The sequence below is a fragment of the Gymnoscopelus microlampas genome (genome assembly GCF_963454915.1).
Source record: "Gymnoscopelus microlampas genome assembly, chromosome: 17".
Lineage (NCBI taxonomy): Eukaryota > Metazoa > Chordata > Actinopteri > Myctophiformes > Myctophidae > Gymnoscopelus > Gymnoscopelus microlampas.
In genome coordinates this window covers 26,333,856-26,351,265 of record NC_139954.1, presented here as the reverse complement: position 1 = coordinate 26,351,265, position 17,410 = coordinate 26,333,856, and the positions used below count along the sequence as shown (strand labels likewise).

At 40.4% G+C, this 17,410-nt stretch overlaps 1 protein-coding gene across 5 annotated transcripts; it reads left to right on the top strand.

Annotated features, from left to right (window-relative positions):
* Nucleotides 1-4,876: 4,876 nt before the first annotated feature.
* Nucleotides 4,877-16,287, top strand: LOC311064120 (gamma-crystallin M2-like; the record flags this gene model as incomplete). Of its 5 annotated transcripts, XM_084083880.1 has the most annotated exons (4): nucleotides 9,538-9,552; nucleotides 9,667-9,909; nucleotides 15,594-15,833; nucleotides 16,009-16,287. In XM_084083880.1, 4 exons carry the CDS (start codon nucleotides 9,538-9,540, stop codon nucleotides 16,285-16,287), a joined length of 777 nt encoding a protein of 258 aa, XP_083940006.1. The 5 variants fall into 5 exon arrangements, with proteins under 5 accessions (XP_083940007.1, XP_083940009.1, XP_083940008.1 ...); XM_084083881.1 differs by lacking the exons at nucleotides 9,538-9,552; nucleotides 15,594-15,833; nucleotides 16,009-16,287 and adding exons at nucleotides 4,877-4,909; nucleotides 10,292-10,579; XM_084083883.1 differs by lacking the exons at nucleotides 9,538-9,552; nucleotides 9,667-9,909; nucleotides 15,594-15,833; nucleotides 16,009-16,287 and adding exons at nucleotides 4,877-4,909; nucleotides 5,017-5,259; nucleotides 5,367-5,645.
* Between the last annotated feature and the right edge of the window lie 1,123 nt (nucleotides 16,288-17,410).

Genomic DNA, 17,410 nt, shown 5'->3' with positions numbered 1-17,410 from the left:
ATATAGAACATAGAGAATATTAATTGATGAAATTAGCAACCAAAGAATCAAAGATATACAGAATATACATTCATGCAGCAGAGGGATGAATACATTTGCAATATTATGTAAATAGCAGGAGTTATGCAAATATACTATACAATATAGTGAAATGACTCTTTCTCTGTCCCTCTATGGTGGATTTATGGCAGCCTATGCGTTTGCCTAACCACAGCCACAGAAACAGTCTTCTGGGGTGATGGGGTCCTTCCACTATCTTTCTTGTTCTGCTCAGGCATATCTTTGAGTAAGAGTCCTGCAACTCCCAGGCCCTCAGAACCACGGTAGAACAGTGAAGCGGCCAAGCCTGGTGGTCAAATCTGAGAATGCACTTAAAATGCTACTGTGTGTGCATCTCCCGTTTGTGCGCATGCTCATAACTCTATGGCTGCTCAATGGCCACTCTAATCGACTCAATATCACCCAATATGTCTACTTCCGGCAGACTTCCGGGTGCTTCAAAACGCCACTGAGCAATTTCATTGAAATTAATAGCTTGGGGCAGGGCAATCCGCCCTCTAGTTATATTATACCTCTATGGCAACTCCCCATGGTAATCAGCTGACCACTCTCTGCAGGTCTCATTGGTCCCGAGAGGAGCTATTTCCATACCACATGGTGATACACCGCGACGCCATTGGCTGACGATCCACAGTCAATAAATCAATAATTTGGGGCGGGTCTCTGGTTTGCATATGGTTTGCATTTGATTGCATATTCAGTAGCCATGTGCTTCTGTTATGTATGTCTGTTAGGCCTAAAGGGATTCTAGGCAACATTAAGCCTACATTTTAAAAATATTTATATATATATATTTTGCATTTTTTCCCCTCTATCAGCCACTATATAATGATGCTGGGGTGTTTTCCTGCATTGAAACACAGTCCTCTTTCTGAAATCTGTATTTTCCCTACTGTTTATGTTTGTCCGGGATGTAAAGTAACGCACACATGCGTCCGTGTGCGTCCGTGTGAACTTTTTACTTCCGGTTTTAAAACGCTCTCAAACTTCTTTTTTGAGGCACAGAATTTACTTTTAAGATAGCGTTTGGATAGAATTTAGTTGTTTAACTTCATATATGTGGTCAATTTATCATGAAAGAGCCTATTTAAAAATAAAAATTCAGAGAACCGGCAGGGGCGGGCAGTGACACGCATTGCATCCGAATAAAGCAACCTATTTTCGGCATGGCCCGTTTAGAAGTCTCCCCTGCGTCACCCCCTGGTGGTCGGGGAAACGAACTGCTGGAGGGGCGGTGTTTGACAACAGTTTTTTTCTTTTTTTTATCTCTAAACTTGCCTACAATCCCTATAAAGTACTGGCCTTTGGACCACAAGGTAATGGGTTAGATCCCGGGTATCGCAAACTCTGCATATGAGTAGCGTGGCTTGGGTGCGGAAAATACTGGGGGCTGTGCTAGGTGCTGCGCTCCACCTCAGCAATCCATCTCCCAGAGGTCTAGGTGTATGCATACAGAATAGAACCAGATGGAAACAGATGATGTGCTGTGGTGACCCCGATGGGAATTTCTTTTTCTGTAAATTAATGTCCTTCATACTACAGTGTCACTCAAAAGCAGCAAAAATAGCCGATCTACAAGCTCACAAAGCGTCGGGATGCGACGCGTTGTGAGCTTGTAGAGTGTGTCTGTGGGTTTTATAAATATTGAACCAACAAGAGCTTGTGACTAAACCATACTTTGGATCCATTGGAACACATTCTATTTTCCATTTCCTGAAAAGTAACCTCCAGCGTCCAGTCTGACACCTCTGAGCAGGAGGATGGGTGTCCAGGGGTGGGCCGTGTGGGATATGATATGAAAGAAACACAAGGGAAGTATTTTTGAAGATTGACAGCAGCAGCATAAAAACCCTCCATTCAGTGCACAATGTAACACAGAGTGGTTGCAGAGTAAAGCAACCATGTTCTGAATGTGTAATCACAGAGCTATCCGCTTGATGTATTAATGAAGAGCACATTCAGATATTATAATACAACAAATAGCTAAATAGCACCATCAGCATCTCCAGTGAAGTTGTATTACAGGTGTAAACGAGAAAACATACAAAGTGTCATAGTATTTATGACAAGCAGAACAGTGAAATATGGGGCGGGGGCATAGGCATAGGGGTAAAATATGGGGCGGGGGCATAGGAGGAGTCCAATGTCTCTTGGTGGGGGTGGGGGTAGCCTTTCAGAGCTTTTTTTTTTGGTGTCAGAAAGAATTTATCTTAACGCAAGCGGATGGGTTTTTGACAAACTTTAGACTAGATTTTCTTACCTTAATAAAAATGGTCATAAATACTATATGCTTCCAGTCGCTAGTTTAAGGTCTCCTTTCAATCATCATGATATGCGTTTTGCTAAATTATGGTCCCATTTATTTTAAAATTGACGATAAAGTAGGCCCAACCACAACAACAATCTTTGGGGATTGTTTTCCGGTTCCTGTTCCCGGCGCGTTGTTTGGCATATATTAAAGATGGCGGATTTGAAATTGCTGAACTAACAGCTTCATTTACGGTCTGTAGAGTCTAGGGGCATAACGCTGTCCATTCTTTTTACAGTCTATGACCTGGAACCACGATGCATTCACTAGTAAGAGACCACACCTTCTGCTCAAGTTAAACAGCATTTATTGAACACAATGAAATGTATGTGTATTTCTGGGGAGCCCGAGGCGGGGCGAGACTCAGGGTGGGGGTGTAGTTTCGGGAGCCAGGCGACCGCCGCAGTTGCTCTGCTCAGGAGCGGTCTGTCTGCTCAGGAGCGGTCTGTCGCCTTCGCTCCGACACTGCCCCGCCCTGGGGCTCCTGGAGGAAAGAGAAGAAACAAAGTTAGATGAGCAATATTGGTGAGAAAGGAGGGTGGTTGGGGAGGAGGAGGGGATTTGAAATAACTAGCAGTGGACTCAAACAGGTAGGTGATACAATGGCAGGTGTATTTACACTGTGGTGATTGCAGCGTGGATTGGCTGAAAGATAAGCAGCACAGCTGAACTTGGTAAGGTGATTGCCTTACCAAGTTGAGCAGGGGTTGAGCAGAGGGAGGTCTCTACTCCTGAACATGCGTTGAATACAACTACATTTGGTGTTTGTAAACAAACGGCTGTGATAGGAAGTAGAAGGGAAGTTGTTCTATGCATGCATGACTAGCTGGCAGTGCGTCACCACCACCTAGCCACCTGGCATGCACACTGCAGCGTTTTCAATCACTGTAAAATAAAAAGTGAGAACGCAACAGCACTTTGCCGTTTTCTCTAAAGACCATTGTCATCTAAACGTGGCCTCAATGTCTTGCTCAAGGACACTTAGACATGAAGAAAAGACATTCCGACTCCCAGACAGCCCGCCTGCCTCCTGATCCACTGCTGCCCCAGGCTGAACATTGTACGGAATGCACGCCGCAATGACACGCTTGACATCATCGTTTCACAACATCAACAGAGAAACACATACCCGGTAGGAATTTTTGTCACACTTTATAATGGGTATTTACACATCAGAACAATGGCATTTAGGTTGACAAGTCTATATCTACAGTAGGATTAAAGGACTTATGTCCTTTAATTTGACTTTTGTACAGGATCTACAGGATCTCCTCCTCCAGATATATATATAGAATATTTTGCTAGGGTCGGATGGCTCAAGGTAGAGGGCAGAGTACAGCAACTTGCAATGGGCTTGGTCTACAAGATACGCTAAACCACAAAGACACCCGTACCTCTCAAACTACTTCCAAAATGTCAATAACATCCACAATCACAACACCAGACGGAGTTCCACTAATCACGTTCAACCCAGACTTGGCTCAATCAAGGAGTTAAATTCGTTCTCCTGCTATGCTACAAAAATGTGGAACGCCCTACCAACACTCGTAAAGGAGTGTAAATCCCTACTCTCCTTCAAAACCGCTCTAAAGGAGCACTTGCAGGTGGGTGCGATACGAAACTGGCCTCTGAAAAAATTCAATGCCTCAGATTTAAAAAAAAAGTTAAAATATATTCTTAAAGTTGTGTCCAAGATCGCTGTCAACGCTGTCAAGATTTCTACAAAAACATAATTTAATCAGGCATAAACAGGTTTGAGCTATATTCTAAGGTCCCCTGTCTCACTTGGGTTTAAAAAAAGGTGGGAAAGCAGCGAAAGCTCTGCTAAGCTTTTATTTTTTTTTATAAATGCACTAAATAATATGCCCCCCAAAAAAGTGCAATTCTATTAGCATTAATAGAACCTAAGCAACTTTGAAAATAAATTGCCAACTCACTACAACTGGAATGAAAAAAAAACATAGCATTTTGTCAACTCCGTCAGATATGCCATCTTATGGAGATGACACAAAAAAAAAACTGTGGGAGGTTGGCCCACTACATGGTTTAATAGTCAACACTTTCATCCTTTAAAATATATTTTCCCGGCATAATTTGAAGAATATATTAGTGTGTGTGTGTGTGTGTGTGTGTGTGTGTGTGTGTGTGTGTGTGTGTGTGTGTGTGTGTGTGTGTGTGTGTGTGTGTGCGTGTTGCTTTGAAGGGAACACACCAAATCTGAAGTTGGCCAAATATTAAAGATTATGAACCATACGGATGGTCCACTTTTCCATTTCAACATGGACACCTATAGAAATATTTGAGAGTGTTGAAAAGCCTTTCTGTGGCAAGAGAAAGGGCCTTTCTAAATGACATAACCTTGGCACTCTATAGGCCACTACAGCATGTTGCTGAGTAAGAGATTCTCACAGAGAGGCCACACGCTCTTTGGGTTCTGTCAGGTATAAAAGGAAAGGGTTAAACCAGGTAGGAATACAGTTCAGGTACAGCAACAGGTCAACAGCCAATATGTCCTCTTCCGGCATGAACATGATGGGCAAGGTACTGCTTTTTGAAAGATTCACTTACATACATTTCTTCATGTCTGTATTTCATTCTAAATATGACCATTATGGATGGTGTTGACAAAATTATGTGTTCTTTTTCAGATTATCTTCTACGAGGATAGGAACTTCCAGGGTCGCTCTTATGAGTGCATGAGCGACTGCTCTGACTTCTCCTCCTACCTGAGCAGGTGCCACTCCATGAGGGTTGAGAGCGGCTGCTTCATGGCCTACGACCGCCCCAACTACATGGGAAACCAGCACTTCATGAGGAGGGGAGATTACTCTGACTATATGCAGATGTTTGGATGGAGAGACTGCATCAGGTCCTGCCGCATGATCCCCATGGTAAGCTTACTGTTCTACTTTGTTTAATGACTTCTAATCCATTAATTCATCCATTACCCTGAATCTAGTCATATGCAAACCTAAATGAGATATTCTTCATTTTACAGCACAGAGGCCAGTACAGGATGAGGATCTACGAGAGGGAGAACTTTGGTGGACAGATGCACGAGATGATGGATGACTGTGACAACATCATGGACCGTTACCAGATGAACAACTGCCAGTCCTGCAACGTGATGGACGGCCACTGGCTGATGTACGAGCAGCCCCAGTACAGAGGCAGGATGCACTACATGAGGCCTGGAGAGTACAGGAACTTCAATCAGATGGGAATGAGCGGCATGAGGTTCATGAGCATGAAGCGCATCATGGACTCTTGCTACTAAATGTTGACACAAATGTTCACTTTGCTTAAAAAATGCCACTGAAATAAAAAAGAAATCCGTTCCACCATTCACTTTCTCCCTTTTGTTGAGATGATGTAGTTCAGCCCATTCCTTGTCAAAGATCAACAGCACATGGTCATTTTAGACATAATCAACTAGTCCATACTAGTTGACATGGGACATGGGACCATAACTTCAGAACCTACAAACCTGTTGAGCGGAGTCCCTCAGGGCTCTATACTAGTGTATTTCTGTTTTCTGTTATTGTCGATCGGCTATTTACAGCGAAAGCTTTCCCAAAATACGGATGCTGGGGTATAAGTGGTTATGTCACTGCAGGCTGAGTGCTACTGTGGATTCTTGCAGTCAGAATGTATGAGATTGTTTTGTAATTGAAGCTTCTGTACTTTATTGACAACACTGAACACCAACCACACAGGAGTATATATAAGTGCACCAAGTCTAAAGTAAAGCCCAGCTATGCTGGATCTGCTGCTTGGTATGTATGCGTTTAACCATTTTCAACCTGTCATCCCTATTTTGGGCATGTCATTACAGGGGAACATTTTAAAAAATCTAACCTTTTCAAAAATTGCAAAAATAAGTGATCTACAAGCTCAAAGCACATAAAGATGTGAAGCATTGTGAGCTTGTAGATTGGGGATTTTAAGTTGACATATCTGCTATAATGGACCTTCAAACACAAAAATAAGTGAATACATTTATTTGGGGAAAACTGGGAGCACTTAATCAGGTTTTTTTTGCGATTGTTTGCAATAAAACAGGTGCAAATATAACATTCTTAAATTTCAAGCAATGCAACGGTCGTTGGCAATCAATACCAGTGCAAGTGCATCAGCAAACAATGAAATATTTCAAGATTTGAATGAATTAAGTAAATTTAACAGAAGAGAAGAACGCTGGAGCAACACGGACAATTTAGGCCTTTTATTTAATACGGTGCAGGTAACAAGTAGACTGACGTTTCGGTCTTTCGACCTTCCTCAGAGTCATGAAGTAAATTTAAGTACTACCAGGATTGTCAGTTAGACGCAAATGTTCCCGAAACTCAACTGATGGCCACGCTTGAGGATTATTAGTCCAGACATGGCAGATGGTCTTTATGGACAATCTTATGTCCACAAAATGTAAATGTTTTGTTATAGCGTGCTAGCACACTTGGCTGGAGCCCGCAAACGTAATTGGCTGACATAAAACCAACAATCAACAAAAGGCAGTCTGTCCCGCCTATGGCACCACATCTCTGACTGGAGATCCCATAGCCTGTGGCAAAAATGCTGTTTTATAATGTTTTAAACGGCCCAGTTTTATAACTTTGCTATTGTACTTGCTCAGCTATATTTTTGTACTACTTTGTATGCTGTGAAATTCATTTCTGATGTATCTTGTATTTTTCGTATTTGTATGCTGTGCAGCACTTTGGTCAACCTTGGTTGTTTTAAACGTGATTTACAAATAAAATTGACTTGGCTTGAAGTAACTTGACATACCGTTGTCATTTCATCCACCACGCTCTTTCCAACATCCTAATAATTCACAAGGACCACCGGTTAATCTTCTGTTTCTGGTCTCTCAGTAGCAGTACATCGTTTTGGCTGCTTTGTTGAATGCAAACCTATTTCATAGAGCTCTCTTTTAACGTGTCTGGTTGAGGTAGAGAGGTATGATGAAAAAAGTAGAGCAAATTGTTTGGTTTGTAGTGCATGCTGAAAAGCCTTGTGCGAGCGGTTCAATACAAATGTGTGCATCCTTGATAATTTTCCCCCAGGCTTTTCTGCCTTTATTTGATTATACTGTAGTCAGTGGAGAGAGAGACAGGAAACAGGGAGAGAGAGTAGGGGAGTAACCTCGCGTCACCAAGCTTTCCACTGCGGAGGAAAGCCATACTCATTCTAAAACTGAGCCGTGTGATCTGATCTGTGTTCCGGTGGTGTGTTCCGGTTGGCGTCGTATTGTTTTTGTTCCCCACACAATGGAAATCAATTGGAATAAATCAAGTTAGAATAAAATATGGACATACCAAACGATTATTATACCAAAAGAAACGAAACGATTTTACCAAACTAAATACATTTTAAACTAGGGGAATCATTTTGGAGGTGCACGGCGCCGGAGGTTCCGGTCGTGTGTTCCGGCTGCCTGATGACGTAAAGTTATTTCCGCTCCAGACCGGATCAGAAACCCGAAAATGATATTGATCCCAGGCTAGTAGGGGAGTGACATGCAGCAAACTGTCCAACCCAGGAGTCAAAGGCTTTTGAGCCTACAGTATGTGATACGCGCCATAACCATTCAGCTATCGGTTCACCCTGACCACTAAATTCTAATCAATTTATCCTAGGGTCCAAGTGGATGTTTGTGCTAGATGTTATGAAATTCCCTCCAGGCGTTCCTGAGAAATCACGTTCATCGGAACAGGACGGACGTGAGGTCAGTGACCTTGACCCTTAACTATCAAAATCTTCGCTACATAATTTTATCCTATTGCACATTTGTGTGAAATGTTGTCAAATGCTACATATGAAGTCAACAGGTCATAGTAACCTTGATCTTTGCCCAGCATTTCTGAGATTTGCCTGAGACGTACATGAGGATACAGTGACATTGACCTTTGGCTTTTTGTAATTACCTCAAGGCGTTCTTGAGATACGTATTGTGTTCACAAGAATGGGACGGACGGATCGCCTGATGTCCAGAAATATTAAATACCCTGATGTCATCAATATGACTACTTCATAGTACGGGTGTCATAGACTGGCCTCCAAGTATTATGAATGGAAAAGTACTCTGACACTGCAATGGGTACAACAGGTTTTCCAAACCGATAGTGTGTTTTTTCTTTATTTTGCAAAAGCTCTTAAACTGCATTGATTGATTGATTGATTGATTTTATTTGGTGACATAAACAAGAGCACAAGAGCACTTGTCTTGCATCACCGAGGATGAAAACACAATAAAGCCAGAGGGCTTATTTCCTTTGGGTCCTCTTCAACACAAAACACTAAACAACATGACGAATGACATCCAACAACAATACATTACTGTATAACAGATAGCAATACACTACATAACAAATATAGGTACATCAGAAGCTATTCTCTAATAAATGTGCAATCAATGCAATTTTCACATTTTTGTTGTTCTTATTGTTCTTCTGAATTTAACTTTAAAAAACGTAACTTTAGAATTTAAAAAGGTACAATTAAGTATTAGTGAAAGAAACTTAAGAAGAAATGTTGAAAGGTGATCTATAAGTCTTTTTAAATTGTTATTTTGACAATTAACTATAATTTAAGTTGTTTTAGTGTTTAATATATAGATTTCATATGTAATACATTGTACAATATAAGTTGTCATGATATATACATTTGAGAATTGCTAAATCTGTTTCATAATCAGATTAAATAAATTGATGTATGGGGTGATGCTGATATTTATTAAAACTATTGTGGAAATCAGAGTATTGTGGATGGAAAGACATCTTGATTATAATAATTTACTGGCAGGTTTAATGGACAGGAGTTAGGTCAAAACTTCCCTGCCTTAAACATAAAACAGTGGATTAATGTAGTCATACTGTAACAACCTCTGTGTAGGACTCACAAAATGGGTATTGTGTTACCTGGTCAAAAGGGAGAGAAAAAACATTTCTAAAGTCTTCGAGGGCCCAGTCACGTGGATTTATCATACAGTGACTCGACACACAGCAGGCCTCTTTGTGCTGCTGGGTCAGGGGTTTTCACAATGGGGGCCACAGATTCTTTAGGGTTTTGTCAGGTATAAAAGTAAGGGTTAAACCAAACAGGACAGCAGTGCAGCAGTAACAGCAGCATCAGAAGCAGCTCATCCCACCAGAATGACCACTTCCAGCATGAACATGGGCAGAGTAAGTGGCATAAAAATAATTACAAATATACATTAAATACATCGTCTGGCTATGATGAATGCATGATGTTCCATTTACTTTCACCTAAAAGTCTGGCTGTTTCTCCTTTTTCAGGTCACCTTCTTCGAGGACAGGAACTTCCAGGGTCGCTCCTATGAGTGCATGAGCGACTGCTCTGACTTCTCCTCCTACCTGAGCAGGTGCCACTCCATGAGGGTTGAGAGCGGCTGCTTCATGGCCTACGACCGCCCCAACTACATGGGAAACCAGTACTTCATGAGGAGGGGAGACTACGCCGACTACATGAGCATGTGGGGATGGACTGGTGGTATCAGGTCCTGCCGCATGATCCCTCAGGTAGGAAAAACATTATTTTCATAACATTTATTTTATTTCATCTAGTACTGTACATAGTCTCAGAAAGCGGCCTGAAAGTGCTGCTTTCTATTCAACGGCCTAAACCCCAGCATATAGCATATCTACAAGCTCACAATGTGTCGCAACACGACACATTGTGAGCTTGTCTATATGCTATTTTCAGCGAAAATATTTATTGCAGAGTCAATAGTATAGCGATTCTAGTCAACCAAGTATAAGGTTTAAGTGGTTAATCACTGTTTCTTCTACAGTACAGGGGATCCTACAGGATGATATCTTGGATAATCTCCTGGATAATTTCATTACTACTTCATTATAAATTAAAGTCCATCGCTATAAACCTTTCTTTTTCCACAAACAGCACAGAGGCCAGTTCAGGATGAAGATCTACGAGAGGGAGAACTTCGGTGGTCAGAGTTACGAGCTGATGGATGACTGCGACTCTATCATGGACCGTTACCAGATGAACAACTGCATGTCCTGTAACGTGATGGACGGCCACTGGCTGATGTACGAGCAGCCCCACTACAGAGGCAGGATGATGTACATGAGGCCTGGAGAGTACAGGAACTTCATGAACATGGGCATGGGCTCTGGCAGCGGCATGAGGTTCATGAGCATGAGGCGCATCATGGATAGCATGTACTAGACACTGCAATCATCAAATAAAATTTGGTGATAATCACAAAAAAAAATGTATGTGTCATAATTTCTCTACCCAATCAAGGTTCAAGGTTCAAGGTTGTGTTTTATTGTTACATCATGTGTACATGGTACATAAGAGTAAATCCTATTTTTGTTTGGCTTCTTTCAGACAATGCAGCAGCATAGATAATAACAACAATAATAATGATAAAACCTTAAAAAGATTTTAAAACGAAAGAGAGTGCAAAAGAAGAGCAAAAAAAATCCATTTCAATTAGAAATGTTTAAATGTTTACATTTTTAAATTTGAAATGCAATTTCAGGGCCGTATTTTCAATACGGAGGATGTAATCAATTACATTTTTTTCAAGTGACAATGAGGCAAGTACAAATTTCACCCTTGCAAAACAATACTTGAGTAAAACACAGCTATGACACTGTTTGGTAAGCACCACTTAAAGGGATTCAGCCAGGTTCAGGGGAATCTTTCTATTTTTCCTACTTACCCAAAGTCAGACAAACTCATGGAGGATGTTTTTTTTTATGTCTCTGTGTGGCGTTTGATGTCACACATCTCTGTGTGATGTTGATTCAGCTTAGCCAAGTTTAGCTTAAAGAAAAAGCACCAGCAAATGTACCTATAGCTTGCTATGGCTTGCAATCAGAGCTAACCACAGCAAAGTCTGCTGCTTACTAGTAAGCATATATGCCGTGACAGGGACTCTGGAGCGTTACACATAGTCACTCAGTCATATATTATCAGTAAATAGGAATACCATTTTGTAAAATTACGTAACTGGGAATTACGCAAATTAATGTAAGAAACTTAATTTGTTTGCTGCGGTCACCAGTCTGTTTGGACATAAATAACATAGACTGGTTCTGGACATCCAACGCTGGACCTCATGGATGCTGGTGTCAGCCCGGTAGTTCCCCATCAGCTAGGCACCAGAACAGCAGAGAGTAGACCCAGACACACCATTATCCCCAAGAACCCATCCGTGTCTCCAAACGACCAGGAGCTGTGTGGACAGCCATGGATTACCCGATAAACAAACGTTTTTATACTCAGATGTCATGGCGTGTGGCTGCGATGGGATGGGATGTTAAAATTGTGTACAACTCTGCAGTGGAACATGCATGTTAGGCTAGCTGCAATAGGCTAACTGGCCAAGCCAGACACATCTAATGCGTCATAGAACATAATCCCTAATTAGTGACCACAAGTTTGGCAGAGAGGAGAAATGGAGAAAAGCAATGTTGCGATAGCAACACTTTGGGCGAGAAAGATGCCTTCATATTAATTTATTAATTATTTAATTAAGTAATATTGATTAGGCCTACATCATTTCATTTTGATCATTTTGCTACGTGGAGTAGTTCAACACAATGAGCTTTCCTGACAATGTATCCTGAAAAACTGACAACGGTGAATAGGTAATGCTTTGACTTTGATCAAATATATTGTCATTAATATTTTTGACAAAAAAACATACTGTATATACACAATATACTGTATAATGCATGAGTATTGGGGAAAATTGACTCCTTTCCGACATAATATAATAAGTAATAACAAGTAGAAAGTAGGTTAATGATAATATAAATAAGGCAATTGCACACAATAGAAAAAAATAACAATCCTTTGATGAATGCCCTAAACCACAGTCTTCAAGGTTTTTCAGGCCAGGGACCAATTAGCTGAGATGTGAAGCAGGAACCCCACAACATAAACTATATTTATAACATAGAAAATGTTGTCCATGCAATAGGTTTTCAAAGTTAGCTTGCCATATTTAGCTGATTGTTTGTTAATGTCTGTTAATCATTGAGAGATGTGACTAGCTTGGAAGTCTTTCTTTTAAGTGCCTATGCTGTAGCCTGGCATGGCCAGACTTATCACGTGGGATTCACTCACAAGTTCCTCCAACATGATCAGTCTGGCAATTACAGGCTACCTATAATGCCTCTCAAAGGAATCTCTCCTGTCCAGAGCCTTCTATTAGAGAGTTGCGCCAATGAGGGGTCAGAAACAGCGTCGGTCACGTGGTTCATGTAGCTGGAAATAGTGACAAGGAGCCGTAGACTTCAATGCATTCCATGAACTTCCGGTTTAGGGATTTGTCACTATTCGCCAATGTATGTGTATGTAGAAGACCTGGCCCTTAGAAGTGAACGGAGTTGGCGTAACTCTCTAATAGATGGCACTGCTCCTGTCACATCTCTCTCTCTCTCTCTCTCTCTCTCTCTCTTATTTTGTTTTGATTGTATTGTTCGCCTTTTGCTTTGACAATGAAAACGTATGTTTTCTCATGCCAATAAAGCCCATTTGAATTTTGAGTTGAATTGAATTGAAGAGAGAGTTTGGGTGGGCCACTGGAGTGAAGAGACCTCTCTGAAAGTGTGATGTCTCATGTCAAAGAAAACATATTTTATTTGTAAGAGTAACTAGTTGCTGCGGTATAGTGCTTGCCGACGTCTCGTCACCACGGGGGGCGGGGGGACATGCAGACATACTTGTGGGGAGCAATGTTAAGTCAACCTGTTTATACTGTACCCCACAAAGATGTCCGCCGCTACCAAATTACACTTGTTGACGCCCCCTTCAGGATTTTTGCCACGCACTATTCATGCAGTCTGACGGTATTTATGGATTACAAGCGCACTCCGGTTGTGTTTGTGCACGGGTTCATTGCTGTTCATACAGTAACACAGCTGCATGTGCGTGCACATCCCGCGCAACATTTTACTGTACTGTACATCTTGTTCAGTGTTGATAGAGAGAGTGCACGGGACGATCGAGTAAGAAGTGTGTCTTCAGCAGAATTTCATAGACTGGCCTACAATGAGTACTGCACTAAGTATTACGGGTACAATGGATATGCGCAACCGAAGGGGAAGGGGCATGCATTCCAAACGGGCATCCTACTAGTATGTGAGTTTGCAGGATTCAAAGAGTCTAATTAGTGGTTAACTAGATGGAGAATAGGCTATGTGTGACACCTCAGGTAGGCCAGTGTGTTGGTTGTGTTCATAACGTTACTACAAGTTTTTTTTTTTTTTAAACAATATATTTATTTGGCATTTTCAGGTATATAACACATCAATATGGCAATTGTAGTAAATGTCAACGTTACTACAAGTTACACTGAGCCCTATGTTAGCTAAAATTATAAATATAATATAAATAACACAATATTAGTTGGATATTGAAACACAAAAACAATAACATGTGGTGCCTACTGCCAGGCTCCCTAGTCTCTTTGGTCATTTTAATAACCAATAACCAATAAACCTTATTCATTAACAGGTAAGCTAATTAAATGTATAATGATTCCGAAATACTACTGTAAATGAAACCGTTGGGCATGCATTAATGTTTGGCACTGTTAGTATGGTTACGATTAGGCATTGGTTTGGTGAGGGTAAGGATAAGGCAAGAATCTGGGGCAGGCATTGAATGCATGGGCATCTAATATCTTCCTCCCATGATTGACAACATGATTTCATTTAGTGTTTTAAATTTATGACAACTATTATGCTCATTGATTTGGAGCATATTGAAAGCAGATACATTCTGCAACAGCTCTGCAGTTTTCAATATACATAATGGCAAAACTGTTGAAGATGTTCTGGAATAGTTTGCACTAATGTGAAAAATGTCCCACCTTACAAGCCTATAGTAAAAAGTACTGAAAATAAAAAGTACACTTTTTTCACTGCATAAGTGCATATGTATTGTAGCTGTAACAATAACTTGTAAATTAAGTCGTTCAGTTTCATCTGCCATTTTACTCGGAAAGTGTGCACTTGTTTAAGGATGCCAGAATTTGTTGCAATCGCCACTGGTAAATCTTACCTGGGAGCCCTTGAACAAGTGCATGCAATATGAGCACAGATGTTCACTGGGTTTTACAGTTCATTCTTGGAATTTTCTACAATGTAACGATTGTAGAAAATCTGGTTTGAGAGACAGTCTAACAGTTAATTTGCAGTGTGAGAGCCGAGTAAAGCAATATGTATTTGTATTTTCAGGGGGTGTTACCGTTCTGTCACCCAAGGCTATACTCGACTTAACTGGTATAAATGCTTTACCTGTCAATGTGCACAATTTATAATAGTAAGTTCTGCCTCACAATGTCAAGATCAATAAAATTGAGCTCCAAAAATGGGCTTTTTCCTTTGAACTTTTCACTAATTTAATTGTCACACAGTAACTGTGACAACCCCAAGCATTACATGAACAAAGTTGATTATGGATTGGGTCTGTATTCATGAGTGCACCATGTACTGTGCCTGTTACAAACTCCTTAAAAACATTATATAGTAAACAAATGTGCAGACTGCATATTGTCTCATAGTGTGAACTACAATATGATACTTCAATATTGAAAAAAATATTAGGAATTAAACCGTATCAGAGTGTTATTCAACAAGGACAATACAAAGCTGGGCCTCTTCTCACAATTGCACACCGCCGCAAATCACAGCGCGTTGAAGGCCACTTTGAATTGCACTGTAAAGAGGGGCCTCTGTTCCATGTTGCTCTGTCAGGAATTTAAACAATAGGGTCATGTATTCTTTGGGTGTCTGGTCAGGTATAAAAGAGAGAGGGGACATCGAGGTAACTGCAATCCTTTTTTGACCAATAGGGTAGTCGCTACAACCATGACCATGGGAAAGGTGTGTGAAATGTTTGTTTTGACTATTATGTTAAGTACGATTTAACGTTAACACCGGGAAAGCCTATATGTGTTATACCTTTAAAAACGGGAAGCATCTGTGTCATTTTAGATGTTGATATATATATATATATATAGCAACAGGATTATTTTTTTATTTTTTGAATACAAAATTGAAGATTTTCTGAAAACTTAGGTTAGGATTTAGAAGGTGTTTTTCAAATCAGCCTCATGTCTAAATGGGTTAAAAAGAATGTGTATTATGCAAGATATATATGTAATTTTGTGAGACCTGCAGCATTCAGAAAAGCTTCCTCTTTTTTTTCTTTTTTTTAGATCATCTTCTACGAGGACAGGAACTTCCAGGGTCGTTCCTATGAGACCAGCAATGATTGTGCTGACATGACCTCCTACCTGAGCAAGTGCCACTCCTGCAGGGTGGAGAGCGGCTGCTTCATGGTGTATGATCGTTCCAACTATATGGGAAACCAGTACTTTGTTAGGAGGGGAGATTATGCCGACTACCAGCGTATGGGAATGAGTGACTGCCTCAGGTCCTGCCGCATGATCCCCATGGTAGTTTTTCTTTTACTTGTTTGCACCGTCACCTAAGCGTCACCCATGCTGAACTATTTAACTGAAAATATCCAAGATCTACATATATATTGAATCTACAGTAATTGTGTGGTATGACAACAGTTTCTTACGTTTAGTTGATCATTTTTGGTTCTTCACACTTGTCCATCTACAGCACAGAGGCCAGTTCAGGATGAGGATCTACGAGAGGGAGAACTTCGGTGGACAGATGCACGAGCTGATGGATGACTGTGACAACATGACGGACCGTTTCCAGATGAACAACTGCCAGTCCTGCAACGTGATGGACGGCCACTGGCTGATGTACGAGCAGCCCCAGTACAGAGGCAGGATGCACTACATGAGGCCTGGAGAGTACAGGAACTTCAGTCAGATGGGAATGGGCAACATGAGGTTCAACAGCATGAGGCGCATCATGGATTCCTGTTATTAGTGCAACAGTGTAAAAAGGGTTTAAATAAAAGTGAATAACTTTCTTATAGATGGCTTCCTGGATTACTTACTGCATCACAAATGATATCATTTCACATCTGTCATTTTCATCTAACCGCAGCATAGTACAGAACTCATGATGCAATTATATTATGGTGGGAACTTTCTATGAGTGTTGCAATTACTGTAAGTAAAACAACAGAGCAAACATCCAGCATACAGAGGTGAGTATAGTTTACTATGGGTCACTGCAATTTACACCATAGGATGGCAGCAGCATCCCAGCTTTAAACTCTATTTCACTTCATAAGAAGGTTTTCAACACTTCAGGGCAAGCAAAACCAGAGGAATCTGTAAATGAAATTCCATTCTTACACCAAACATTACACCAAACATTATACCAAACATGCCAAATATACAGCATGTATATTCATAATGCATATACAAATATACAGTATATTAATACTGTAAATACAGAATGGGCCTAATATCACAGTAAAATCACGTAGGGAAGAAACTAGCCAAATTATGGCTAATTTGGCTATGACTTAACTATGCCTAAAAAAAGGCATATGCAAACTCTAAATATTCAATGAGGTATAATTGTATTGGCTTTTGGCATTTTTGTTTCCCATGTATTGTCTCAATTTTATTTACAGATAAATAGTCAAATTTAATTCCCATGTCTATACATCATTTGACAATTATTATATTGTAGACATATTAGATATGGATAAAATGAAAGAGCATGTATTAGATCTTTTTAATATATTTCTGTATACTGGGTGCTCTCACCATAAATGTATACTAATAACTCCAATGTATCATGGGTTTATCCATGGAAATTGTGTACTATTATTGAGGCTATTGTTAGTTATAAAATGGTCATTCACAATGCTGACAATTAAAACAAAATGTCTTTTGTAATTTGGCACCCACGCTATCTTTTCAAAAAGGCTGACAATTCATTTTAACTAACAACAATGTTTGTATTTCAGGAGGATATAAAAGAGTTACGCTTGCCAATCAGAATTTACAATGGGAAAAGCATGTTGTTTTGCTAGAGAAATCTGTTCTCTAGAATTTGTTAAAGGGTTCGCTTGAGAGAACAATACATGTGAGTC